Source organism: Phocoena phocoena, chromosome 3 (assembly GCF_963924675.1).
Source record: "Phocoena phocoena chromosome 3, mPhoPho1.1, whole genome shotgun sequence".
In the NCBI taxonomy this organism is placed as follows: Eukaryota; Metazoa; Chordata; class Mammalia; order Artiodactyla; family Phocoenidae; genus Phocoena; species Phocoena phocoena.
The window spans coordinates 117,141,410-117,167,357 of NC_089221.1; the positions used below are offsets into that span (position 1 = coordinate 117,141,410).

A 25,948-nucleotide genomic window follows, 5' to 3' on the forward strand; every position below is an offset into this window, starting at 1 on the left:
GGAGGGCAGGGGAAATGGCAGGAGGATAATGGGAGAAAGACTGAGGGAGGGGCTGGAACCTCGGGAGGAGGTACCTCAGGCCCTTGGGGTACCAGGGAAGGCCAAGGGATGCATTTTGTGGAAGGAGGCTTCTGGGAAACTTGTCTTGGAAGTCTATCTGCATAAGAATTAAAAGGCATCTATTTTTTTTAAAGGCATCAATATCCATATCAAAGAAAGAGAGGGGACTCCCAGCCCCACTTGGCACTGCCAGGATCATGTCCCTGACTCTCCAGATCATCAAAGACACAACTGTTATTACCAAGGGGTATCAGAAAAGAGACCACAAAAGTTCTTGGGTCTTCTTTCTTTCTACTGCTTTTCTTTTGACCCAAGTGGTTAGATCTGCTGGGGCTTCTTACTCTGGAGTTTATTGGGCCACGGGGAGACAGGAATCTATCCAGAGGCTAAATATAAAGCCAAAGGCCATCAATTCCCAAGTTTTTCCAAATAGGGACTTTTCTCCCTTCATTACAAAATTAATACAAGATCACTTGCAAATAAATTAGAAACCACAGACAAGCAACAAGAAGAAATATTTGATATAATGTTTTATTATTTTCCTCAAAAATATGAAAAGGTAAATAAAATACATTCTAAATATTTGCTTCTGTCACTAAAACCTGCTGCTGCACAATTTGTAATGGTTGTAGACTGTTTTGTTGGATATGGGTGTGTGTGCGTGTGTGTGCGTGCACGCACCCCAGAAAGGATGGAGGGGTGGCTGGACTGGGAGGGATTGGGGAGCTAATCCTTTTGTGACCCCAGGAGATTCTTAAATAATTGGAGGGACAATGATTGATGACGGAGGGTATTGAAAATACCAGTGATGGCCTGGAGGTGAGAAAGGGACCTGGAAAAAACTCCTGGTAAGGGGAAGTCAGGGGAAGCTGAAGCACCAGCAGGAGGAAGAGGACGGACAGGTTTGGAAGTGCAGCCTGCCTGCCTGGAGGTAGAGCATACTGGTTTCAGAGTCCCAGCAGGACTTTAGGTGCCAACCTGGCCCTTTTGTTGCCATAACTTTGAGCAGTTAAGGACCTTCCTTCTTCTTTTCCTTGACTGTAACGGTATTTTCTTTCCAGAAGAGTTGTGAGGGGTTTGGTATCTATTAAGCATTCTATAAATGCTAGCTATTATTATTACCAAGTGCTAAAGATATGGTCCTTTGTGTGCTACTGTGCTTAGTAACAAGAGGCCATTGTTATGTATTACTGGGCCACCACTGGAGGGTGAGGGATCAAAGGAGGCCTGAGGATCCTAAATGTGAAAGCCCCTCAGGAGGCTCCAAGTCTCCCTAGCCAGGAAGGCCTTTATGATGATTATTAAACAATAAGCAGGGGCCCAATCCAAAACTTGGCCCAATCACCCACCCCTTCCTTCTCTGGAAGGGGTCAATAGTCCCCCTGGGGCCTTGGCAGGAGAAGTTTAAAGATCCAAGTTGGGGACTTCCCTGGTGGACCAGTGATTAAGAATCCACTTTCCAATGCAGGGGACGCTGGTTCGATCCCACATGCCAGCGGGGTTACTAAGCCTGTGCTGCAACTACGGAGCTTGCGAGAGCCACAACTAGAGAGCCCGCACCACAACTAGAGAGAAGCCCACACACCACAACGAAGAGCCCTTGCTCCGCAACGAAAGATCCACATGCCATAACGAAGATCCCTCATGCCGCAGCTAAGACCCGACACAGACAAAAAGAAACAAAGAAAAGATCCAGGTGGAACTAGGCAAAAGCTACACACAGAAGCTGGGCCAGGTGAGAATGTTCTCCCCTCTCCCCACACCAGCACATAGCATGTAGGTCTCCAGATACAGGCGCGGGCAAAGAAAGAGTGGAAGGTGCCACCATGAGCACTCCCCCACCCCATGCCTCCTTCTCCCCGCCACCGAATTTGACAGACTGTGCCTAGAACGATGGGAAAAAGAGTAAGTTACAGAGGGTCTCTAAAAATAACCTTTTCTTGCTACAGAACTCAAGTGAATGAGCTGAACCAGCAGTAGGAGGGATGAGATTAGACTACAAGAGGAATTTTATTTATTTACAGCAATGTTAAGTGGGCTAATTATAGAAAGGTTAGAAACCTCCTGTCGGAGATCTGTAAGAATAATAATAACTACCTGGTTAGCTGCCTGGTGCCTGGCACATTAGCTCACCACATCCTACAACAATCCCATTTCAGTGCTATTATCATCCCCAAATGAAGAAACTGTTTTCAGAGTTGGGGAAGCCACTGGCCCAATATTATTCAGCAAAGTAAATGGCAGTGGGCAGAACCTCCATCTAGTGGACAACTCTGCCTCTTGGACACCTACCTTCAAGGAGGGGCTGAGTGGACCCACGTTAGAACCTCCCCCAGTGCCTCTCAAGGATTCTTGTGTTTAATTTGTAGTGTCTGGTAACTCCCATAAATTTGTGTCACCTAGGGTTACAGATGGATGTGGATGCTGTTTGTCACTGGCTATCATCATCTGGGAGCTTCCAGTGAGTTACAGATAGGGCTCAAAAGCCACTCAGCAGAAGTCCCTACTGTGCTCTCTTCAGGGCCAGGGGCTTTATTAAAAAAGGGTGCCATCTTGTGTGGGGTGCTCATCTGCAGGGAGGGGGTAAGGAGGTAGGAACTGCACAAGCATCGCCCTTCATTCTTTTTTCTTTAATTGACAATGTTTCAGGTATACAGCATAGTGATTCAGTTACGTATATTATATATATATATATATATATATATATACACTGTTTTTCAGATTCTTTTCCATTATAGGTTATTACAAGATATAGTTCCCTGTGCTGTACATTAGGTACTTGTTGTTTATCTATTTTACACATAGTAGTGTGTATCTGTTAATCCCAAATTCCTAGTTTATCCCTCCCCCCTTTTCCCTTTGGTAACCATAAGTTTGTTTTCTATGTCTGTGAGTCTATTTCTGTTTTGTAATCCATTTTGTAAATAAGTTCACTTGTATCATTTTTTGATTCCACATGTGATATTCTATGATATTTGTTTTTCTCTGTCTGACTTACTTCACTTAGTATGATAATCTCTGGTCCATCCATGTCGCTGCAAATGACATTATTTCATTCTTTTTTATGGCTGAGTAATACTCCATTGCATATATAGCACATCTCCTTTATCCATTCATCTATTGATGGGCATTTAGGTTGCTTCTGTGTCTTGGCTATTGTAAATAGTGCTGCTATGAACATTGAGGTGCGTGTATCTTTTCAAATTAGAGTTTTTGTCTTTTCCGGATATATGTCCAGGAATGGGATTATTGGGTCATATGGTAACTCTATTTTTAGCTTTTTAAGGAACCTCTACACTGGTTTCCATAGTGGTTGTACCAATTTACATTCCCACCAATAGTGCAGGAGGGACCATTCATTCTTTTTTTTTGTTTTTCCGCCACACCTTGCAACATGTGGGATCTTAGTTCCCTGACCAGAAATTGAACCCGTGCCCCCTGCAGTGGAAGCACAGAGTCTTAACCACTGCACCGCCAGGGAAGTCCCTCATTCTTAACTTTGTAATTCTCATGCTTGGGATTCCCAGCAGTCCACATCCCCATTTTTATAAATGAAGACACAAAGCTTGAAAGATACAGGCATGCAGGTCTCTGAGCAAGAAACACAAGTGGCCAAAAAGCATATGAAAATGTGTGCCTAACCTCATTTGTGATGAGGGATGTCTTTGGGTGTGGGGAAACAGGTGGTCTCATATACTATTGATAGGGGGTGTAAATCTTATGACCTCCTTAGCAAATAATCTGGCAATATCTACTGAAATTTTAAATTTGCATATCCTTTCATCCAGCAATAATACATCTAGGGATTTTTTTTTTAAACAAGGATTTTCTTTTCTTTTTAAAAATTATTTATTTATTTATTTTTGGCTGCGTTGGGTCTTCGTTGCTGTGTATGGGTTCTCTCTAGTTGTGGCGAGCGGGGGCCACTCTTCGTTGCGGTGCGCAGGCTTCTCATTGCAGTGGCCTCTCTTGTTGCGGAGCACGGGCTCTAGGTGCGCGGGCTACAGTAATCGTGGCACACGGGCTCAGTGTTTGTGGCTCATGGGCTCTAGAGTGCAGGCTCAGTAGTTGTGATGCACGGGCTTAGTTGCTCTGCGGCATGTGGGATCTTCCCGGACCAGGGCTCGAACCCATGTCCCCTGGACTGCCAGGCGGATTCTTAACCACTGCGCCACCAGGGAAGCCCAAGTTTAATTTTTTAAACACATTTGTAGGATAAATCCCTAGATGTAGGACTTCCCTGGTAGCACAGTGGTTAAGGATCCGCCTGCCAATGCAGGGGACACGGGTTCGAGCCCTGGTCCGGGAAAATCCCACAGGCCGCAGAGCAACTAAGCCCATGCATCACAACTACTGAGCCTGCACTCTACAGCCCGCGAGCCACAACTACTGAAGCCCTTGCACCTAGAACCCGTGCTCCTCAACAGGAGAAGTCCCCGCTCACTGCAACTAGAGAACAGCCCATGTGTAGCAACCAAGACCCAACACAGCCATAAATAAATAAATAAATTTTTTTAAAAAAAAAGGCGTTTTAAGGTACATTGCAGAATGGAATACTACACAGCAATAAAAAAGAACAAATGTTGATACATGTAAATGGATCTCAAGGGTATTTTGCTGAGTGAAAAAAGTCAGTCTCAAATGATTCATGTGTACTGTATTAGTCCCTTTATATATTATTCTCAAAATGACAAAATTACAGAAATGAAAAGTAAGTTAGTAATTGCCAGGAGTTAGAGATGCTGCAGTTGGTGGTTGGTGGATGTGGCTGTAAGCAGGTACTATGAAGGAGATTTCTGCAGTGTTGGAATAGTTCTGCATCTCGATTCCAGTGGTAGTTACAGAAATCTGCACGTGATAAAATGACATTAAACTATATACGCACATTGTACCAACATGAGTTTCCTGGTTTTGATATTGTACTATAAATAAGTAATTTGTAACTATTGGGGGAAACTGATTGAAGGGCACACTGGAACTTTCTGTATTATCTTTGCTACTTCCTGTGAATCTATAAGTATTTCAAAAATAAATTTGAAATTACATTTATAGAGCCCCATATGTAGTATGAGTCCACCTCTGTAAAAAAATTTAAAAGCAGCTATTATTTGAGAAATAATATTTGAGAAAATATTATATATTTGAGAAAACTGATGTCCAGGATAAGACTCGATTGTCAAAGTCAGCCTGTATTCTTGACCACCACATCATACCATATGTATATTTATATATACAATATTTACATTAAAAAGTTTGGACAGGGCTTCCCTGGTGGCACAGTGGTTGAGAGTCCGCCTGCCGATGCAGGGGACACGGGTTCATGCCCCGGTCCGGGAAGATCCCACATGCCGCGGAGCGGCTGGGCCCGTGAGCCATGGCCGCTGAGCCTGCGTGTCCGGAGCCTGTGCTCCGCAACGGGAGAGGCCACAACAGTGAGAGGCCCGCGTACCGGAAAAAAAAAAAAAAAAGTTTGGACAGACACGCAGCATTAGTTATGGTAGTTATTTCTGGGAAGGTAGAATTAGGGAAGAGGGCTTTAATTTTCAGCTCTATAGGTTTCTGTATTGTTTGACAATAAACATGACTTTTAAAATCAGACAAAAATATTAAAAGCTAAAAAGGTAAATCTACTGTGGTACCCCCTCTTCCATGTCCTAATGATGGATCTGGGTTACTCTACAATAGTCACAATATTATTCTGAAAGACAAAGCTTGGCAGGTGGGCCCCCAGCCTCTGTTAGGACGTCCCCCTTTCCTCACCTTATTTTGTGTTCATATCTTTGATCATTCTGCCTCCTTTGGGCTCAATCATCCCTCTAAATCTGTGTGGATCCTGGATTGTACGTGGGGCTGGATGCAGAGGAAGGTCACCGTTCCGGTTGGTCCCCGGCCCCACCTGGCGGGAGGGCTGCAACTGCCCCCAAGGCGGCACTGGGGACAGGACGGTCGCAGGCTGTAGGGAGGGGCCTGGCTGTAGGTGCCGCTTTCTACTCGCGGCTGAGGATGCTCAAAACTAGTCCCTCCTCTCAGATCCCGCATGCCTGTTTCCCATTGGCTAACTTTTACTGGAACAAGAAGGTTTCCAAAAGAATGCTTCTAGGGCATCGGTAAAAATAGATATTTAAAAAGTGATAATGTTCACGCAGAGCTTCGCCGCCAAATCCCAATTCTTTCCTGAGAGCAGTGTTAACGTTAAAATGTCGTGAGACCGTACGTAGCATTAAAGTTCGTCTGCTTTCTGCTTGAAACACGAGCGACCTCAACCAGAAGTTCAATTTCTCTAATGTAAATTACAGGGAAATCAGCAATACCGTGATGTGGACTGGACACAGTTTGCCTGAAGTCTTTGGACTGTTCTTAACTTCATTTTCTTTACCCACTGAGAGGGAGGGAAGGCAGCAAAAATGTCCTTGAGGTGACATCCCTGGTGGTGTAGTGGTTAAGACTCTGTGCTCCCAATGCAGGGGGCCAGGGTTCAATCCCTGGTGAGAGAACTAGATCCCATATGCCACAACTAAGACAGGTGCGAGCAAATAAGTATTTGTTTAAATGTTCTTGAAATCGATGGAGTGATTTAAGGGACCCCATAGCAAACAAATAATTTTTTTCTATTTGCTTTTGTTTTAACAACAAAAGAAAATCATGTTGTTCTTGTTATTATTATTTTGGCCAGGCCATGTGGTTGCAGGATCTTAGTTCCCCTGACCAGGGGTGGATCTCAGTGCCCTCTGCAGTGGAAGCTGAGGAGTCCTAACCACTGGACTGCCAGGGAATTCCCATGTTTATTATTTTAAAATGTAAATAATATAGAGGAGTATGTAAAACAAAAAGTGCAAGTGTCTTCCCTCACTTTCCTCATGTAATTCCCCAGGGGTAATTAGTAACAATCACTGTTAAAAATTTGGTTTCCATCTGTTCAGATCTTTTTCCATGCACATTCCAACACATACACACGCAACCAGAATTTCATGAAGATGGAAAAAAAACTTTTATTGAGATATTACTTAGAATAAATTGTGCAAATCTCAAGTGTAAACAGCTCCATGAGTTTTTATTAGACATTTTTTTAACCCACAAAAATGGAATTATATCAACCAGATTTTGCTGCAGCTTTTGTTTTTTACCTCAACAATATTGTGATAGTTCTTCCACAGTGGGACATATGGATTTAACTCATTCTTTTCATGGTGGCATATTTTTCTGTAGTATGAATTACAGTACTCTAACCTTTTCCAATTGATGAAGAATTACACTGTGTCCAATTTTTTGCTATAACATGTTATTAGATTTTAAAACTTTTTTAAAAATTTATTTTTATTTTATTTATTTATTTTTGGCTGCGTTGGGTCTTCGTTGCTGCACACGGGCTTTCTCTAGTTGTGGCGAGCTGGGGCTACTCTGCATTGCAGCGCACGGGCTTCTCATTGCAGTGGCTTCTCTTGTTGCGGAGCATGGGCCCTAGGGCACAGGCTCAGTAGTTGTGGTGCACAGGCTTAGTTGCTCCGCAGCACGTGGGATTTTCCTGGACCAGGGCTCGAACCCATGTTCCCTGCATTGGCAGGCAGATTCTTAACCCCTGCACCACTAGGGAAGTCCAGATTTTAAAACTTTAAAAACTTGTTTTTTCTTTACATAAGAATAGTACACGCTCAGTATGAAACATTCAACATTTCAGAAATGTTTGTCTTAGAAAGCAAAAGTCCTTCATAATCCCCTCTCAGAAACCACCAAATACAGATGTTATTCTCTGCATATAGCACGTACATCATCTATATTGTGTAGTCTCTATACACTATTGGAAAAACAAATAAGGTTGAACTATACATCTTTTTTGCTGCTGAAGCCATTGGCATTTGAATACGGAGTCCTTATCTCATTCCCAGCAGTGAAGCAGCTGGGTCCTTTTAAGCTATAGACTACGAGAACCACCAAGTCCTCAGAAATTGGGGCTTTACTTAGCTGTCTAGGGGCTCTGCCACCTCTTCTGTCTCTTAGTCCTTAGACCCTCCCCTACCCTTCCAGGGCAATGGTATGGGTTGAGCCTGCAGGAAGTCATCCACTCTTTGCTGCTGTATTCTCATCCCCACCACAAGGTTCACAGAAAGAGCAGTGGTTGAGGGCTCTGGAAACCAATCTCAGCTTCACAGGGGCTGAGTTTGTAGACTTCTTTCAAGGAAAAAGACTGCCTAGGACCAGTCTTTTATAATACTGCTTTTCTCAGAAAAAGGATCATTATCATCATAGCTAATATTTATGAGCACTTCCTTCAGGCCAGGAACTTTATACATACTTTTAAAAAGAATTTTTGGCTGCGTTGGTCCTTTGTTGCTGCACACGGGCTTTCTCTAGCTGCGGCAAGCGGGGGTTGCTCTTTGTTGCTGTGCGCAGGCTTCTCATTGTGGTGGCTTCTCTTGTTGCGGAGCACATGCTCTGGGCATGCGGGCTTCAGTAGTTGTGGAGCACGGGGTCTAGAGCACAGGCCCAGTAGTTGTGGCACATGGGCTTAGTTGCTCTGCGGCCTGTGGGATCTTCCTGGACCAAGGATCGAACCCATGTCCCCTGCATTGGCAAGCGGATTCTTAACCACTGTGCCACCAGGGAAGTCCCTATACATACCTTTTGTTATTTAATCTCATAATTCTATGAAGATCCTACCATTATCCCCATTTTACTGATGAGAAAAACCAAGTTTCAAGAGGTCAAGTAAACTTGCATAAACTTCACACTAGGAGCAAATAGCAGAGTAAGGCTCAAACCCACTGACTGCAAAGACCTGGTTCTAAACCACTGTGTCACTGGATCACACTACCTCTCAACACCCCTGACCTCAGTAAGGGAAGCAGCACAAGGGCCCACAACCATCTCCTCCTTTCAGACTATTTCACCAGGAGGAAGTCCACATGTGCACAATGATATCTTCTCCAAGGAGAGAGTAGGGATGGTATTTTTCCTTCCTACTAGATTTTGAAACCTCTACACTGGGTTTAGACTGTGTTCTGTGCATAAAGTCTTGGAATACTACAGAGTGTTTTTGTTTGGTTGGGTTTTTAAGGGATCTGCTATCTTACCCAACAACTAGTGAGTTTTGAAGGTTTTCTTGAGCTGCTCCTAAATTCATTCAACATCTGTCTTTGATATGCCAGGCACTGGGGATTAAAAGTGTAACAAAAGAGACAACATCTCTGCTCTCCAGAAACTGACAATCTATTGAATGAGACTGTTGTCCAGCGATTAAAAGTGTGATCAACCTCTGGGCAGGACTCTAAGAGCACCTAAACTAGTCTGGGTGACTGGTCAGGAAAGCTTCCTGAAAGATGACTTTTAGGCTAAAACCAGTCTGCCAAAAAACATAAGAAAGTGTTATAGGAGGCAGGTGGCAAAGTTAGTGTCATTTCTTCAGTTAGCAATTCTTACGAAGTAGGGCATGGATATAGCCCCAGACCCCAACAGTATAATTAATGCTGGTAGGCAGAACACACTCCAAATCATATATAACAAGAGAGAGAGACTGTTCAAAAATAATGTAAAATTGAATACAACTCTTTTGGTAAGCCACTGTTCTGATTTTTGACCATGAAAAAATTAGCTACTTCAAACTCACAAAACCTAATTTTCCTAGGAAATAGTTTACCTCTGATAGCCTCTAATGGTGGTACTATCTTAAAGAGTCTGGGATGTTTGGGGGCATTCTTGTGTTTTAAATCTACACCTTAGAAAATATCACAGGGAATTCCTTGGCCATCCAGTGGTTAGAACTCAGTGCTTTCATTGACATGGCCTGGGTTCAATCCCTGGTTGGGGAACTAAGATCCCACAAGCGGGGCCCGGCCAAAAAAAAAAAAAAAATCACAAAAAGGGGTTATACTGATGCAGCTAGAAAATCAATTCCTGGTTTACCTAATACTTCTTATTCAGTTATTCTAATAAGACACAATGAACTCTCCTATACGGTTGCTGAGATCCAAAAATAGGGAGTTCCCAAATTATTTGCACTGTACTCTTTACTCAGCCCACAGCAATCATCTGTCTATTAATGAGTATACTCCTTATCATTTATTTTATTTCTTTATAAATTTATACATTTATTTTTGGCTGTGTTGGGTCTTTGTTGCTGCATGTGGGCTTTCTCTAGTTGTGGTGAGCGGGAGCTACTCTTTGTTGTGGTGAGCGGGCTTCTCATTGGGGTGACTTCTCTTGTTGCAGAGCACAGGCTCTAGGTGCACGGGCTTCAGTAGTTGTGGCACGCGGGCTCAGCAGTTGTGGCTCGTGGGCTCTAGAGTGCAGGCTCAGTAGTTGTGGCACATGGGCTTAGTTGCTCTGTGGCATGTGGGATCTTCCCGGATCAGGGCTTGAACCCATGTCCCCTGCATTGGCAGGTGGATTCTTAACCACTGTGCCACCAGGGAAGCCCCTCCTTATCATTTAATCACAGCTGTCAGCTCTGGAAACACCTTTGCTAAGGGAAAGCCTTTAAATACTGTAAAGCTTGTAGTATTGGGTTGACAACCAAGAATGTGCAGTGTGCTCACAGTTTCAGTAGGACAATGGAAGGTAAACTGTGGGCTCTAAGATACATGTAGGGTAAGTGGAGGAAAAATCACCCCAAGGAGAAATCTACTATATAAGAAGATCTAAAAATTCTGCATACTCTTAAATTTTTTAATATTGCTTTATTTTATATATACATTTGCATATAATAAAATGCTCAGACCTTTAATGTTCTTTTATGTTCAGTTCTATGAGTTTTGACAATTAAATATATGTACGTGTGTAACCGCCACCCAAAACAATATATAGAACATTTCCATTACCCCAGAAAATTTCCTCGATCTCTTTCTTGGCAAATCACCTCCTCAACAAGAGCACTTTTTTGACTTCAAACACCAAAAATCAGTTTGTCTGTTTCTGGACTTCATATAAATGGAATTGTACAGTTCATATTCTTTTGCATCTTTCTTCTTTTGCTTAACATAATCGTTTTGAGATTCATCCGTGTTGTTAACTGTGTCAGTAGTTCATCCTTTTTTTGTTATTGTAGAATTCCATTGTATGACTTGTCATAATTTGTTATCCCAGTCTCCTGTTGATGGACATTTGGGCTGTCTCCACTTTTGGGCTATATACAAATAAGGCTGTTATGAACATTTGTGTACATGTCTATTTGTGGACATATCTTTTCATTTTTCTTGAGTAAATACTTAAGAGTAGAATTGCTGGGTCATATGGTAGATGTACATTTAATTTTATAACAAATTACCAAACAGTTCTCCAATCTGGTTGTATCATTTTACACTCTCACCTGCAATGAGAGTGACAATTGCTGTACTTCCTTGTCATCACTTATGGTTGTCAATGTTTTTCATTTTAGCCATTCCAGTGGGTGTGAAATGGTATCTTGTTATGATTTTAACTTGCATCTCCCTGATGACCTATAAATTCCAAAGTATTTGAAAATAACCCTTGGTCAAAGAATGTGTCACAGGGGAAATTAGAAACTATTTTAAACTGAAGGAAAATGAAAAACAAAACATAACTAAGTTGTAAGATACAGCAAAAACAGTGTGCTTTATAAAAATGCTTTATTACAAAGTGCTTATATTGGGAAAAAAAGGAAAAGTGTAAAATTGGTGATCTAAGCTCTTACTTTAAGAAGCTAGAAAAGAACAAATTATATCCAAAATAAATAGAAAAAAATAATGAATATAAATCAATAAAACAGAAAATGGACAAATGATAGAGAAAATGTAAGGTCAAAAGTTGGTTCTTTGGAAGGATTAATAAAATTGATAAATCCCTGGGACTTCCTTGATGGTCCAGTGGTTAAGACTCCATGTTTCCACTGCAGGGGGCAGGGGTTCGATCCCTGGCAGGGGAACTAAGATCCCCACATGCCGCGCCACCAAAAAAAAAAAATAGATTAAATGCCTCAAACAGCATTTAAACAGAATAAAAATGTAAGACTAAAATAGGCATATATTTTTAAAATATTGATAAATCCCTAGCAAAAATAGAGAAAACACAAATAACCAACATCAGGCATAAAAAAGGAACACCATTATATATATATATTTTTTAATTTAATTAATTAATTAATTTGGCTGCATCGGGTCTTAGTTGCAGCACACGGGATCTTCATTATGGCATGTGGGATCTTTTGTTGTGGCACACCGTCTTCTCTCTCATTGTGGACCCAGGGCATGTGGGATCTTAGTTCTGCAACCAGGGATGGAACCTGCATCCCCTACATTGGAAGGGAGATTCTTAACCACTGGACCACCAGGGAAGTCCCTGGGGATCCCATTATAGATGCTACATATAGTAGAGGAAAAATAAGATATTATGAGTAACTTTATTCTAATAAATTGGATGACCTAAATGAAATGTATAAATTCCTTGAAAAACACAACTTATCATAATGGACACATACATATGAAAGAAATTAAGTTTATTATCAAACTCTTTCTGCAAAGAAAACTCCAGGGTCAGATGGCTTCACTGGAGAATTCTATCAAATATTTAATGAAGAAAAAACCAATCCTATACATACTCACGCAGAACATAGAGGAGGAACACTTTCCAATTTATTTTTATTTTGTTTATTTTATTTTATTTTTTTTTGCGGTACGCGGGCCTTTCACTGTTGTCGCCTCTCCCCTTGCGGAGCACAAGCTCCGGACGTGCAGGCTCAGCGGCCATGGCTCACGGGCCTACCCGCTCCGCGGCATGTGGGATCTTCCTAGACCGGGGCATGAACCTGTGTCCCTTGCATCGGCAGGCGGACTCTCAACCACTGCGCCACCAGGGAAGCCCTCCAATTTATTTTATGAGGCCAGAATAACGTTGATATGAAAAGTTGACAGAGATATTACAAAAAAAGAAAATTATAAACCCTTATCCCTCATGAACATAGATGCAAAAATCTGATCAGTCTTTGATATAGCAATTTCATTCTTAGGAATTTATACCAAAAAGCCCTCTTACAGTTGTACAAAGATCAACTACAGAATATCCACTATAGCAATATATTTTTTTCACTATAGCAATATATATTTTTTTAATTTATTAATTTTATTTATTTATTTATGGCTGCATTGGATCTTCGTTGCTGCGCCCGGGCTTTCTCTAGTTGCGGCGAGCGGGGGCTACTCTTCATTGTGGTGCGCAGGCTTCTCATTGCAGTGGCTTCTTTTGTTGCGGAGCACAGGCTCTAGGCGCGTGGGCTTCCGTAGTTGTGGCACATGGGCTCAGTAGTTGTGGCTCATGGGATCTGGAGCAGAGGCTCAGTAGTTGTGGCACACGGGCTTAGTTGCTTTGCGGCATGTGTGATCTTCCCGGCCCAGGGCTCAAAACCGTGTCCCTTGCATTGGCAGGCAGATTCTTCACCACCAGGGAAGCCCTATAGCAATATATATATATATATATATTTTTTTTTTATAGCAATATTTTTAATGGTAAAAATTGGAAACAACTTACATATCCCCCAAAATGTGACAATTAAATATGGTACATTTATATGATTGAATATGTAGCCATTAAAATATAGTAGACATATGTCTTGACACAGGAAAATTCACCATATATTGTTTATTTTAAAAGTAAATTATCAAAAATTTCAGGTGCTTTCACCACACACACAAAAAATGAGATAGAGATGTAGTAATCATAACACTATGTTTATGTATATCAAATCAACATGCTGTACACCTTAAGTACATAAATTTTTTTTAAAAAGGTAGATTACCAAATAGTATAATGGCATGACCCTACATTTTCAAAGAAAAATATGTATATATATATAATGGAAAAACACTGAAAGGACATAAGCCAAATGCCAAAAATGGTTAATCATTGGATGATGGGAGTATGGTTGACTTTTATTTCCTTCCTTTTACTTATCTGTATTTCTTGCAACAAATATATATTACTTTTTAATACAAAAAAGTTATTGCTGAAGAAAAATTTTTAAAAATCTGACCAATGGGCATTTTTGTACCTCTCCCATCACAGTTCTCAGGAAGAAAAGATTTAGGACTTTGGACTCTTCCTCTTCACCTTCAACCTAAAACCTGTGCATCTTGGGCGACTGGACACAGCTTTTCCCTCCTTTGACTCACTGGGTCCATGGTGGCCCTGCCCTATGGGTCCAGCCTCTACTCAGTAGATGAGGCAGTACAAGTTTTGCTGCTTATCTATTGTGTGACTTTTGGCAAGATTCTTTTCCTTAGGGACTCCAGTTTCTCCTCTCTTAATCAATGATCTTCAAGGTCCCTTCCAGACAGAGGAAAGAACAGATTTAGAATCAGAAAACCTTGGGGGAGACTTGAGAATGTGGGCATCACCTCCCAAGAAAATATTCCTTACTATTCCGTGTTCCCAGTGTCTCCAGACAGGTAAAAAGCACCTCCCAGCCCAGGCCTTATAAAACCAGTGAGCCTTATATTTCACTAGTCCTGGTGCAGGGTTTGACACAGAGTAGTTGCTCAATGAACTAGCTTTTTGCCTCCATCTTCTAAAAACAACCCCAGAATAGGTTTTCTAACCTTGCTTTTGATGGTGATTTGAACGCAAGGTTGGTTTTAATTACTGGAGCACACGTTTTGCAAGTTTTTTGGTTTTTTTGTTTTTCTCCCTGAGGTAACAGCTACAGTGCCTATTTGTAACAATTTACCAAGCAGAGCACTTCTGACATGTCAGTGGCTGAGACATTCAAACTGTCTCTCAGCTGAGGCGTTTGTCGGAAACACCATCTCAGGGCTGCCTGCGGCGTGCTTGTACAACCACATTCCCGCAGGTGCCCAGGCTGTTGCCACGCGGCTTCCAGGGAGGGATCTGACGAAACTCTCGACTTCAGGGAAGTCCCAGCTTTGCCACTGTGGAGCTGTGTGACCTTGGACAAGTCCCTTCCTCCTTCAGGAACATTGCAATGGACCTAAGTGCTCTTCCCGGGTCCGTCTATGCTCTGGGGATGGTCGGGTGATCTGAAAAACATTCGCTTTTATTGTTTATTGATCTCAGATGTCACGCGAATGAGGGACCACAAACAAGTAAGGGACTCATCGGTCGTAGCGAGCGAGCGAGCGAGCGAGCTTCTGCGACCCGCACCACAGGTCTCGCGAGATCTCCTCCTTGAGCTTCGCGGCGTCATCGTCTGGGCGGCCGTGGCGGCGACGGCTACAGCGCGTAAGGTACTCACAGGGGCGGCCCGTATCCCTCCGCCGCCGGCGCGGCCCAGCCCTCCCTTCCCGGCCCGCCAATCCCCGCTCTCCCGACCTGCCCCTCGGCCTGGGCCCACCCCGCGCTCCGCCTGCCCCACCCCGGCGGCGCCGCCCGCCCGCGCGTCCCTCGGTCCACCTGCAGCAAGCAGTACCTCCGACCGTCCGACCCAGAGGCGCCGGCCGAGCCCGAGGCCTGGGCTTCTGCTCCCTGGCGGAGGGATCCGCGGCGGCTGAGGAGGCGGCGCTGAGCCTAGAAGGAAGAGGCAGCTACCGCGGTGGCGGCGGCGGCGGCTCGGGCGGCAGCGCATAAAGGGGCCGCCGCCGGGTGATGCGGTGACCCCTGCGGCAGGCTCAGGAGCCGAGTGGGCCACGGCCCCAAGTCCGTCCCGCCGGACCCGCGCTCCGGAACTCCCCATCTTCTCCGGCCGACCCGCGATCACCGAGGCGGCCTCGCGCCCCCTCGTCCCTTCCCCGTCCCTCCCCTGCCCCTGTTCCCGCCCCGGGGGCCGCCTCCACCTGCCTCCCACGATGGCTCTGAAGAGAATCCACAAGGTAAGCTGCCAAAGGTCGGCTTTGGCGGGTCGGGCTGCCGGGTGGGTCGGCTGAGCAGGCTGCGGCCTGCACTTCCCGCCGTCGCCTGCGCCGGGCTCGCAGCTTCTTTGGACCCGGCTGCCGGCGATGCCCCGGCCGGGCTGCCTTCACACCCCACTCCCAGTGATGGCGCCCACGGAGGCCCGGGCGCGCTGCCCGCGCTTAGGCCGGAGGTATGTTCGCCGGCTCAGCGTTCCTTCCCGGCCTCCTCTCTAGGCCCCGCGTGGTATGGAGTCCCAGGGCCTCTCCCCGGCCTGGGACTGCTGTGCCAGAGGGCCATTGTCCAGCCGTGCCGGGAGGGGGTGCTGGGACTGGGGCGTTGGGCGGCCCCATCGACGGAGGTCGAAAGGGCTCTATGCCCCATCTCTGCCCATAAAACCCCTACCCCCACTTGCCTAGGCTCCCTCCACAGAACCACTTGAGCTTGGGGCCCGTATCTCAGGCAGACTGAGGAAGCCTTTTTGTCCGATCCACAGATATTTCTGGAGTTCACTTGCCTCTTAGTGGCCGCACGCTTCGGTCCACTTAACTCGTCCAGAAACTGTTAAGAGTAGGAAGTTCAGGAGGAAATAAACATGACTTTTATGAGGCAGGAGGGAAGTAGAGGGAGAAGCGTTTTATTCCTTGAGGTTGCCAAATGTAGTCAGAAACTGACACTTCAGTTTGCAGGAATGGATTTAATAGAAAAGCTGTTAAATTGTCAAGGGTAGAGGTAGAAACCTGAAAATTGAAAACCACTGGAGAGAATTTCATAAAGTTTCCTTTTACATTCTCTTCGCAAAACGGATTTTAACGCTTAAATTAGGTGATATGTTCAGGGAGATCCTTTTAATGTAGGAGGTATTTTGCTACCTTTTTCCATTAGGAAGGATTTCTTTGCCCTTTAGGATGAAGGCTTATTTATTTGTAGTTGCCTCTACAGAGGTTTTTCTAATATTGCTTTGGAGTATGGGCTTAGCTTAAAGTTTAGGGTTTTTTCCCTTCCCTCTAATATTGTAACCTCCTATTACCTCTCACTATCTTTTTTTCCTTCTTCTCAGAAGTGGGGAAGTGGCACTGGTGATTTTTGTTTGGTGTTTCACTTGGCTACTTGGAGAGGCTGTGTTAAACCTCTAGCCAGTAAGAAGTAGATCCTGGGATTATCCATCCTAAAGGATGGGATAGAGATGCAAGGGGAAGAGAACCAATTTTCACCTTGCCTTAAACTCAGTGAAAATGCAGGTTTGGTCAGTTTAAACACCTCAGCTCAGCAGCTTGTCTTCGTTTCATTCTTGATCAAAGACCTTTAATGTGGAATTAATCCCAGTGGTTACTGTAAATTAGGTTAGATCCTCACCAACTTCTTTTGACTTTGATTTCTATCAAATGAAAAAGGGCAGACTTTAGACAGAGTAAATCTACTAAAATGAAGCAGGTTATTTGTTAAAAGAAGCTTGAACTTTAAGCAAAGATCTCTTAACCATTTAAGGAGCAGGAGCACACTGAGGACAGGTCTTCCAAGTAAATAATACATATGCATTTTTAAGGCTTTAAGGAGTTATGAGATTTTAAAGACTAATTGAGAAGTTATCAATTTGAGATTATACGTGTGGAAGATTGTGGCCTTATTTTTAAAACCTGAAGAAGAGTGAGTATAATGTGTGATCACTTACATATCAAGAAATGTAGCCTTTAATCTCTACTCTGATATGTATGTTATGGAGGTTTTTTCAGAAAAGGAAATAGCACTCAAAACATGCATTTTAATCTTCTAATATCCTTGCCTCCAATAATATGATTTCTTTTGAATACTACATGTTCTCTAGATTTTCTCTAAAAGATGCCCTTATTAAAATTTTAATAAGGAAAATCAAGTGTACACAATGATAATTTGAACTTCTAAAACTCAGTATTAACCTTTTTTTCACCTGGTTTATAACCTAGAGCCATCCTCAAAGTATGGCTCAACTTCTGAGACTGCCAGGGATTAGAAAAATAAAATTTATTTTTGGTGTACATACTAGTCATAGTCAATAAGATTGTAAAAACAAAATGGAGATTTTTTTCCCCTAACTTTTTGTATGACACCAATTTTAAATTGAATGCAGACTTGGATAAGACCAGTCCTATCTCACCCTCAGCCCTAGTAATGTATCTGCGATGGAATCCCCCAAAGACATACTTGGCTTACATAACTGATCTTGGTCTTGAACCTTCCCAGTTACTATTCTCTGAGAAAATAGTTCTGCTTAAATACCTCTCAACTTCAGATATCATGAACTACTGCATCTGGGTTCTAATAAAATTTTATTAAGAACAAATACTTTTGACATGTGGCATCTTTAGGAATTCAGTATCTTGTGTTTCATTGACAGAGGGAAATAATGTTCTGTGAATCTGACAGTCCTTTAAATGCCATGACTTTTTTGGAAAAAGCTTTTGGTGGACTTTATTTTGATATATACTTTAAGGTCAACTGACCTATGCTTTAACAGAGTTTACCAAAGAGGTTTCATTTTGAACATCCATTGTAGTTGTGTGCAGGGATTGGGACCCTTTGGGATTGTTCGTATCTACACCAAATGGCCCCAGCCTGCTACGTTTTGAGGTTTTCTGCTGACATTATCAGTCTTCAGCTTTGATTTTGATGCTTTGAGTGTCTGCCTCTAGCAGCACCACCCCCAGCCCTTTTCCAGTTGGCTGCGTCTCATCTGTTGTGGGCTGGGAAACCAGATCACTGAGCTTATTAAAATTATGTCTAAAATAAGATCCAGTAGGCTCTGAGTGAAGAGGGCTTCATGTGTTCTGTGAACTGTGTGGTCTGACTGATCAGAGACCTTTTTTTACTTGCTTCCTGTTTTTCTTCTTTACCTTTGTTATACAGATGCAGGAAGCTTTTTGTTGCTCTTAGCATGCCATGATATTGAAATACAAGGTTAATTTCTTTATTTTGAGGAAGGGTAAAAGGCTGAATATCATGATTCTTTGAAGAATTGAAGACAGACCAAAGTTAAGATACTAAAAAGCTCTTAACAATGATAGTGCCTTGTACATTTTAATGGTGTCGTGCTAGTTAACATTTGGAATACATAGCTTTAATGCCAGGGCTATCACTTGATTTACTGTATTTCTATGATTAAAGGTCTTAAGGCCCCTGAAAAGCCCAGTCAGTCAATTTTCCAGTAAAGTAAAGATTTCAAACTCTGATGGCTAGGCAGGTGACCAAAGTGAGCAAAGAGAATTGGAGGGAGCTAGAAATTGCATGTGCTATTAGAAGAGGGCAGCTGCTATTCAGCCCCCTCCAAATGTTGCTATTGCCAGGATCTGTGCCCAAAGTTGCCAGATTTTTTTTTTTTAAGGGAAGCCACAAATCCAGATTTTTGGCAGCCAATTCAAATTAAAAACAACAAAACCAAAAGACACCACCACACTTTTTTGTAGATTGGTAGGCACCAGTTTAGTATATGAATTAAAAATAATCGAAGATTGAGGTTCAGCAAGTAACCAGGAGTGTAAGGATTAAATCATTTAAACCATACTTTGTCTTTTTAAAAGTGTCAAAGTATTGTTTTATGTAAATGGGTACAATTAAGTATCAGTAGTTTTTTGTAAACTTCTAATTAACTTCTTTGGTGAAGTTCTTTATGGTTATAGTCATAGGAAAAGCCAATTTAGTAGATGCATTGATCCCATGGTAGAAGTTTACATCTTAACTCTTAACTTCATTGCGATCCTGTTTCATGTTATGAATCATCTTTCTGTAGACTACATACTTTCAAAATGTCTAAGATTGCCAGTTACCAAAGGGTGATTTTTAAGGATATGGGAAAGGAGTTGTAACATTGTAACAGTACTAATTTTAAGATTATTTTAAAATACTGTACTAGAAGTGTGATATCATACATTGCATTAATCTTATCAGAGGTAAGGATCCAGTGAATTCCAGTCAAAATGATGAAACAAATTAGCAAATAGTCTTGAGTATTTGGAACTTCAGTATAATAAATGGTTGACAGAAGATGACTGTTTGAATTAGTTTTATCTTGGAAAGCAGACATCCTTTTAATTAATTAATTAATTTATTTGGCTGTGTTGGGTCTTCGTTGCTGCGCACAGGCTTTTCTCTAGTTGCGGCGAGTGGGGGCTACTCTTCGTTGTGGTGCGTGGGCTTCTCATTGTGGTGGCTTCTCTCGTTGCAGAGCACGGGCTCTAGGTGTGCGGGCTTCAATAGTTGTGGTACACGGGCTCAGTAGTTGTGGTGCACGAGCTTAGTTGCTCCATGGCATGTGGGATCTTCCCGGACCAGGGCTCGAACCCGTGTCCCCTGCATTGGCAGGCGGATTCTCAACCACTGCGCCACCAGGGAAGCTCCAGACATACCTTCTTACTCCAAAAGATAAGCTTCTTGAAATCTCAGGGAAGATTTTTATTTTTTCCTTTAGAAAAGGATTCTTTGTTTCGCAAAGGTTCATTGAATTGAGAAACTTCATTTGGCTCTTCTGGGTTGCTATTTAAATGTAATTTAAACAGCCGTCATTAACTTAATAAACCTAGGGTTTTTTTTTTAAGTCTCCCAGTGTGTATTACTGTACTGCTGACTGACAAGGAGGAAGTTTTGACAAAGCCCAATTTTGGATATTTTAGTCCATAGAGAGAGGGCTGCTAAAATATCCTAGGCAGTTCCCAGGATAGGAATACCTGACTCATGCCTGATGCTGCCAGCAACCTCTGCAGCCTCATCCCAGAAATGAAGGAGCACACTTGTTTTTTCTGTAGAAATAAAATTTTGGTGGTTAGGTTCCCAGACTAACCTTCAAAATCATGTTAAACTATGACATAGGAAATAAAGTACCATTTGTTCTTTTGTCTGCACAGTCAAGTGAGATTTCAAGTAATAGAATCAGAAAATTTTAGCACTGCATCACCTCTCAGAGCTACTGTCTGAAAAGGCCATGTGACTTAGGGCTGGATAAAGAACCTGGGTTTTTTGACTGTGCCCAGTGTCTTTTCTGGCAGGCCCTATACTCGTAGGTAGTCGTTAGGTATGTAAATCCAGAGGATGCAAACTTTTTCTTTTGTTTGAACAATTGGATATTTAAACTATGCCCTGGAACCAGAATATTTTTTCCTCAACATCTCTTGTTATTGTTGGAGAGGTGTCTATGAATTCCCTTAAAACTATGTAGATTTTTTGGGGGGAGGGGGTGGGTTTCAATTCCAAAAAGCAGAAAAATAAGAAACTATGCAAATTTTTGATGTTCTGTCCTCCATATATCTTTCATCATAGTCAAATGGGTTTTTTAATCTCTCCAAAAGACTAAGAATCACTGTCCGGTCTCCTTAAACATTCTGTTTTAATCTCAGTAGGTGACCCAATTACCTATTCTGTAGAGGAAATAGAAATTTGTGTGAATTCTTTCAAATTTCCTTTGAGGCCTTTAAAAAGAAAAAGAAAAACCAAACACCACAGCTACCATCTTTAGAGTACTCACTCCGTATCAGAATGACTGAATCTTCTGAACAACCCTATGAAAATTCTGTTCTCCCCAGGTTAGAAGAAAAAATGGAGATTTGGAGAAATAAACAAACTTGCCTGTGATTATATGGCTATGATAGGAAAAGCCAGGATTCAGATGCATTCGATCTTGACTATGGAGCCAGCCATTGCTCCAAGTATACCTTAGTCATTGCTCTTCTTCCCTTTTGTCTCTGAAGAATCTATACTTTACCCACTGCAAGCTAACTTTTACTTTTCATCCTATTCTTTTTGCCAGGTCCTTGCTCTCTAGTAATTGTCCCTGCTCTCCTAGTTCTAATCTCTTCTCTGACTCTCCTAAGCATCCAGACTTGTCTAAGACTTTCCTCATCCTAAAAAAAAAACAAAAAAACTTTTAAACTCTCCTCTCCCCTAGAGCTGATTCCTTTCCTTCCTCCTCTTTATCCCTTCCATCTCTGGCATTTCAGTGCCAAAATTCTTGACAGAATAGTGTCTGTTCACTGTTCTGGGACTGTTCAGTAAGGTCACTGATGATTACTTAATTGCCAAATTCAATGGATACCTCAGTTTTGTAACACTTAATGTGATTATACTCACATTATTACTCATTTCCCTTAACTTTTGATAAACTTTCTCCTCCTTTCTCATATCTAGTGTTCTAATAACGTTAGTATTTCCTAACGTTATTAGAACACTTTTCAAACTAATATTATTTATGGGTACAAACAAAAGTTCATGAAATAATGCACACTTGGATTAAAATTGACAGCACAAATGGCTGTCAATTAGGTAAGCTAATTAACATAATCAATATATAATATACAAGCACAAAAATAGGTAAATTAACTTAAAAACAAAATATATTAAGATGAAACATTATTCATTGTCATTTTGCTATAAAGTAACAAACACCTAAAGAATAGAATTTTAAGAAAATGAAAGGGATCCTCATCAGGTGCTGCACTAAATGTGTTACTCTTGGGAATTCCCTGGTGGTCCAGTGGTTAGGACTCCACGCTTTACTGCTGAGGGCCTGGGTTTGATCCCTGGTTAGGGAACTAAGATCCCACAAGCCGTGTGGCATGGCCAAAAGAAAAAAATGATGTGTTACTCTGTATTGTTTTCATTATAGTATAATGTGAAAATTTGTTTCAGGCAGGTGCACTACAACAAAAGAAAGAATTAAAACTGCATGTTTTGCAATATTCATGCAATTAGGCCACTACCAACATTATTAATTGTCTCATGGGCAGACAGATCACCTAATTAAAAAATAAAAAGTATATGCTTTGCTCATGTTTATTTTTAAATAATCTGGTTTTTCGGGCTTAAGAATCAAAGGACTCTGCTTTTCATTTAAAACTTCCATGGGGCTTCCCTGGTGGCACGGTGGTTGAGAGTCCGCCTGCCAATACAGGCGACACGGGTTCATGCCCCAGTCCGGGAGGATCCCACATGCCACGGAGCAGCTGGGCCTGTGAGCCATGGCCACTGAGCCTGCGCGTCTGGAGCCTGTGCTCTGCAACGGGAGAGGCCACAACAGTGAGAGGCCCGCGTACCGCAAAACAAAACAAAACAAACAAACCAAAAAAACCCTTCCATATTCTAGCTATAAGTCCATGGAGAATGTAGAAATATTTAGTATTCAATAAGCTTTGATTAAATAACTTCTCAAATATATATTGAATTATGATAATAAACAGGATAATTCACTGAAGTCAGGTAATACCCATGGTTAAATGCTGTTTATGCATCGGAACACAGATATAATTTGCTTTATGGTGTGCAAGTTTCTTGAGGCAAATTATTGCTTTAAATTCGTGGAAATATGTAGTATTTCTTAAAAACATATTAAAAGTGGATAAAATTTAGGACAAAAAGATTGCCATTTTTATTCCTATAATACATATTAGTGTCTCATGAGAAATATTAGTGTAATTGAAACAGTTCTAATTGATCTTTCTCAGAATTATTTTCCTTTAGTCTTTGTGCTTTTCCTTATGCCTTCTCAACCCACTCTCTCCTGAATTCTTTCTTCATCCTTGGAGATCCAACAGACCGCTTCTCTGTGAAACATGCCCCAGTAATGCAGGCAGTAGGGTTCTGCTGTAGAACTGTTTCTTAGTGTGTAGACATGATTGATTATTACCCCCTCTAGACTGAGCTTTTCTGGGCAAAGTCCCTGTCTTACTTATTATATTCCCAGTACCTGATGCATAGTAGGCATTCAGTTTTTGCCAGCAACATTTAATGAAAGTCAACAGCAAGTGGTATAGTGGAAAAAAATAGTAGGATTTTGGAGCAGCATGCCTACTGAGTCATGTTCTAACCCTGTGGCCTTAGGCAAGTTACTTCACTGATTTTTTTTTGGCCTCAGCTTCCTTGCCTATAGAATGAGGATAGTGTCACATACCCTGCAAGCCTGTGGGGGATGAGTAGAAAGAAAATATGGACCATGTAAAAGATAGTTTTTTGTGTTTTTTTTTAAACTTATTTAATTTATTTACTTTTGGCTGCGTTGGGTCTTCATTGCTGCTCGCGGGCTTTCTCTGGTTGCAGTGAGCAGGGACTACTCTTCGTTGTGGTGCGCGGGCTTCCCATTGCAGTGGCTTCTCGTTGCGGAGCACGGGCTCTAGGCGCATGGGCTTCAGTAGTTGTGGCACGCAGGCTCAGTAGTTGTGGCTCGTGGGCTCTAGAGCGCAGGCTCAGTAGTTGTGGCACACGGGCTTAGTTGCTCCGCGGCATGTGGGATCTTCCTGGACCAGGGCTCGAACCTGTGTCCCCTGCATTGGCAAGCGGATTCTTAACCACTGTGCCACCAGGGAAACCCAAAAGATAGTTTTTAATATTAATTACCACTGGCTTAACTGCCCAGTAATGTTGACCCATGAAATTGGTAGAATCTTGAAATCTTAGGTGTCAGTGTTAAGTGTCTGTTTAGCATTTCACCTTCATTGGTACCCCAACCAAAAAAGAAAAGGGAAAAAAATATACCCTGATGTTGTAAAGTGATGTTTTCTAATATTTCTAAATGAAAAAAGAGACTGAGTTCCAAATTTTTCTTCAACAAAGTTCTAACTATTGTTATCTTAATACGTTTCCAATAAATGTGATACTTTTGTAAGCCTAGACGTGAAAACAGTTCTCTTAACATAATCTTGTAATAGAAGTATCTGCTGCTGTCCTTTGAGCATGTCCCCGCACCACTTGTAGAACATCAGTGCCTATATAAGTGATAGCACTCCTTTGCCAACTTCTTAAGGGCGTATGGCAGATAAAACATTTGAAATCAAAGCTGAATTTTACAGAAGCTGCGGTGATAACAGTTTAGAAATAGGTTTCTTAAAATAATAGTATGCTAATGGGAGTGAGTGATTTTCTTTAGATTAAATGTCCTCATTTATACCATCTGTATTAGTTTCATAGGGCTGCTGTAATAAATTACAAAAAACTGAGTGGCTTAAAACAACAGAAATCTATTCTCTCACAGTTTTGGAGGCCAAATGTCCAAAATCAGCATACCTTCAGGGCCACACTCCCTCTGGAAGCTCTGTGGGAGGATCCTTCCTTGCCTCTTCCAGCTTCTGGTGACTGTAAGCATTCCTTGGTTTGTGGCTGCATCACTTCAGTCTCTGCCTTCATCTTCACACTACCTTCTCTGTGTGTGGTGTTCTCTTTTATCTCTTATAAGGACACTTGATCTTATACTTAGGGCCCACCCATGTAATCCAAGATGATTTTATCTCAAGATCCTTAATTTAATTATGTTTACAAAGACCCTTTTTCCAAATAAGGTAACATTTATAGTTCCAAGGAATTAAGATGTGCCACATACCGTTTTAGGGACCATTCAATGCTGTATACCATCTAATCCCCAAATTCTAATAAAGTGACTGCTGTAATTACGGTTGGGCTTTTCTGATTTTGTTTTTATCTTTCTAAAATTTTGAAACAATCTCAAACCTACCAGGGAAGTTGCAAATACAATACCTGGAACATCTTTTTCTTTAACCATTTCAGAGTAAGGTGCCAACATGATGACTCATCAACCCCAAATACTTTAATGTGTATTTCTTACAAAATGGACATTCTGCTACATAATCGCAGTATAACCATCAAAATTAGGAAATTTCCATTGAGATACTACTGCTATCTAATCGTCAGACTCCATTTAAGTTTTGCCAGTTGTTCCAATAATGTCCTTTATAGGAAAGAATCCAGTCTGTAGTTACTTGTTGCATTTAGTTATCTATCTCTAGTTTTCTTTAATTCCTTAGTCTTTCCTTTGCTTCATGACCTCAACACTTTTTTTAAATTAAAGTATAGTTGCTTTATGACCTTGACACTTTTAAAGATTAGAGTCCAGTTATTTTGCAGAATGTCTCTCAGTTTGTGTTTTTCTGATATTTCCTTGTGATTAGATTTAGGTCATGCATCTTTGGCAGGAATGTCACAGAAGCAATGCTATGTCTGTCTCTACATCCTATCAAGTGGTACATGATTTTGGTTGGATTCTTTTCATTCCATCCTGTCAGGTGGTATACAATTTCAGTTTGACCCATTACTGAGAATTTTCACTTCCATCACTTGATTAAGGTGATATCTA

General features: G+C 41.8%; 1 protein-coding gene across 1 annotated transcript in view; it reads left to right on the top strand.

Moving 5' to 3' along the window:
- Window positions 1-15,352: 15,352 nt before the first annotated feature.
- Window positions 15,353-25,948, top strand: part of UBE2D2 (ubiquitin conjugating enzyme E2 D2) — a 58,383-nt gene continuing 47,787 nt past the window's right edge. Inside the window, exon 1 of the mRNA XM_065873203.1 lies at window positions 15,353-15,827. Within this exon, the coding sequence (XP_065729275.1) occupies window positions 15,804-15,827 (24 nt within the window). The 5' untranslated portion in view covers window positions 15,353-15,803. The remainder of the gene's footprint in view (window positions 15,828-25,948) is intronic.